The 3,616-nt window shown below is 37.4% G+C and overlaps 1 protein-coding gene across 2 annotated transcripts in view; it reads right to left on the bottom strand.

The window, feature by feature from the left end:
• Nucleotides 1–1,671: 1,671 nt before the first annotated feature.
• Nucleotides 1,672–3,616, bottom strand: part of DROSHA (drosha ribonuclease III) — a 104,443-nt gene continuing 102,498 nt past the window's right edge. For both annotated transcript variants that reach the window (XM_019542048.1, XM_019542057.1), the window contains one exon: nt 1,672–2,585. In XM_019542048.1, coding sequence (XP_019397593.1) covers nt 2,455–2,585 — 131 coding nt within the window. In that variant the 3' untranslated portion in view covers nt 1,672–2,454. The remainder of the gene's footprint in view (nt 2,586–3,616) is intronic.

Below are 3,616 nucleotides of genomic sequence, written 5' to 3' on the forward strand. Positions count from 1 at the left end.
AACTTACAAGAAGTATAAATGCAGGTGTGTTTAGCAGTTGTTTTTCTAAGTCTGTTTTAATTAACCTTTTTTTTTTTTTAAATAGGATTTCTGTTATATAGGGAATTTCCAGGAGACTTCCTCAAAAAACAGGATCAGAAGCACTGAAGGAAGAAAGACATTGTGGAACCTACACTCCTTTCTCAATCAATGAACTGGGATGGAGGAGTCTGCTCTCAGAGCATCACCATGAGATTGTGGGAGGTAAACAAAAGTGCGACCCTGAAAGACCAGGACAAGTGTTGAGAGTAATGGTCAGTCACACTTAACAAGTCGGTTTGATATGGCTAACAATGGGGTTTCCAACTTCGACCTTTCTTCTGAAGGATTTACTGTACCTGAATGTGGATGGGGAAAGATTCTTGTTTGTAGGAATGCTGGAAGCACATACTTATCAAAAAAAAATATAGCATGGGCTTCAATTCAACACAGGACAGAAGGTGTCTGGGATATGTGTTGAGTCCACACAATGCTTAGCCACACTAGTTTCACCTTCTCCAACAGCAATGCCAACTGCTAGAGCAGCTTCAGGCACTCTGGGAGAGCAGGGATTATGGATGACTTGAAAGTTCTCTCAAGGCAGCCTTCTCCCTCTGCTGTTGAAACCTTGGTAAAACTGAAATCTCTAAGATTAGAGTCAAGCTTATTATTTTTAATGGGAATTTGCCTGCTAAGATTTGTAATAAAATTAGTTGTTTTGACATTTTATAATGATAATAGAAATAGCAGTAAAGAAAACTATGCTACTTACAGATCTTTTGAATTATTAAAAGTATTCCTATATCCTCAGAGTGAGGCATAATAGATGGGAAAATATCAACATACATTGCTGGCCACTGACTACTGTTACTGAAAACCTGTTCAATTACATGATGGGGGTCTGAAACCAAAGGAAATAGAACTCTTGTGTGTTGTGCTGTTACAACATGCATAGTATATACATACATGACAAATAAGATGCAGTTCTCAATTGAGCCAATCTCTAGGGCAGGGGTGTCCAAACTTCTCAAAGATGAACTACAGCAGCATTCAATACAGATCAACTCCTTGATTTATATTTTTTCTCCCTATTCATATGAATTAATGTTTTTCCTTAGGTTCTGAAATGTATTTAACATGCAAATCCATAAATAAAAAAGAAATTACACAACAGGAAGCAGTGAAAGAGCAATGTTTCTAACTTCACATCTCATGCTGTAGTTTCAGAATCATGTCCTTTTGTGCATATGGGCTTTAATTTAGGTGGCGCAGAAGTGCAATTGTGTGGTGCAGGTTGTATAGCTTGAATTTTTCTGCTACCCTGTTGTTCATTTCATTCTGACAATGTGCTCTTGGGAATTCTTGTCATAGGCTTTCGAAGTACTTCAGACACCTGATAAATCAACATTACAGAATACCTTTAAAACTTGCGTGAATCAGCTGAAAGAAACTTTCCTTAAAAATATACACTTGTGAGGGTTCCATGTATGAGACTTATGTTGCCATATCAGATATGTTCTCAACCAGATGTGTTATCCTCACTCTCAAATTTGCACACAAGCTGCAGACGTACAGAATTTGATAGCAAAATATAATCTGCAGTGTGCCACACTGCATTTTCTTCGCAAAATAAAAGCAATAAAAATTTTGCTAGAATGGGAAACAAGGAATAAGATTAACTTTGTAGGTGTAACTAGGCTCAGATTGTACAAAAAGGCAAGCATTTCTCTGCTTCATAATTATCACGTTTTCCTCACAGAATCTTTACAACAATGGCTTTCAAACAACAACTTTTCACATGCAGCTATTATCACTCCCCAAATATTTCTAGAGTCTCAGGTACGTTGTTTCAAACAACAGTCTAAAGACTGAATATTATTATGAGGAAGTTACTATTGAAGGACCAAGAACTTATTAAGGCCCCGATTCAGCAGAATAATTAAACATATATATTACTGTACGCTTAAAGCCTCTGCTTCAGCATTCTGTTGACCAGGTGTTGTAAGTCCTTTTTCTTCTGCAGCACTAAGACAGTGTAATCATGCTGCAGGTCTTTGGCACAGTTGCATTTAAATACTGGAGACATCAGATAAACTCATTTTTTCTTCTTGTAGAGGTTCTGAAATTAAACACTTTATTGGTTCGTACAAGACAATTAAAAACAACAACAATTTCCCCATAACATTTCATAAAAACTAAAATTACTTTTTAAAAGAGCATATGGAGTAAAAACCAAACCCTTGCATGGTACCACTAACAAAAGAAACACACTTTTTTTTTTCTTTTCCTTTTTTGCTAAAAGAGAGATTATGATTATGTATTTGATGTCAACAGGTGCACTTAATTCATCATCTGCATGAAACTAGGTTAGGTCTCCATAGGCCACAGTCAGAGTTATTAAGTAAGTAAATATGCCACCGCTTCCGTGCCTTCCTTTTATTTCCTGGCTTCTTCAGTCTCATCTGGCTCTCTCTCTTGATGCTCTCTTTCCCACCTCATTTCTTTCAACTCTTGTCTGTATTTCCGTTCAATGAACCGTTTCTGATGGGCCATCTGGGGAAAGTTATCTGACATGGGGAGAAATATTTTACATTAATAAGAGGAGGAGAGAAAACAGAGGAAGCTTCAGTTCTTATTTTATTTTTCACTTTTATGAGATGGGGGGTGGTGGTGGAGAGTCACATTGTTTTCACTGTGCCTCATTCATATGTCCTGCATCATAAGACCTTAGTTTCAAAATGATTTCAACATTTGTTTCCTCTACTACAGAGCACTGCTAATTCTGATGCACTCAGAAATAGTATAAAATGCTGACATGGGAAAATGGACAAGCAATACTTGAATTTCGTATTTTGTTTCTTAGGTAACAGGTGGACAATACTGGAAAGATAAAGTGAGAATATATTCAACACACTCTCAGCAGGGTTTTTTGTTTGTTTTTTAGTTTCTCTCATTCTTTGTAAGCTTTGTACAGATGTTCATATTACCACGATCGTTTTTAGAGCAAACAAACACAGGTTAGATAGCCAGAATAATACCAGTGTTCACAATAAGAAAATGACAGCATTGCGCTGAGTTAATGTAACTGCATTTAAAGCCACTCTCAAGATGCAGCAAGTTAAGCCACAATTCTGTGGATATAATGATATTTAGATGAATACTGTGACCTGGATAATTGGTATTTGGCCAAAGATCAATTCAGCCAGGACCAACCTGCTAAGGGTGGACGGGGAGTAAACAGCTGGGGGAGACAACAGAGGTGATATCAACCCTTCTGATTAAAGGCATTTGTCTGTCAATAGTCATCTAGGTTCAGTTTCAAGGTAGAGCTTTTATAAAATCATTTTACAAAACTGACTAGAATAGTCTTCAATTACCATGACAGCACAGCTGGGAGGATGTGACCTTACTGTTCTCCATCCATGCCCTCGTGACCTAGACTATAGCAGTGTGTTCTATCAGGGCCTATGCCCTGCATATGTTCAGAAATGATACAAGAAAATAGAATCCAGCGGCATATAGCCAGCAGTGAACCTCAGTGGGATCATATGGTTGTAGTGTTCTGGGATTTGCATTGCATACTATGTCTAGGATGAAT

This window comes from Crocodylus porosus, unplaced genomic scaffold, assembly GCF_001723895.1.
Source record: "Crocodylus porosus isolate Cpor-Errol unplaced genomic scaffold, CroPor_comp1, whole genome shotgun sequence".
Lineage (NCBI taxonomy): Eukaryota > Metazoa > Chordata > Crocodylia > Crocodylidae > Crocodylus > Crocodylus porosus.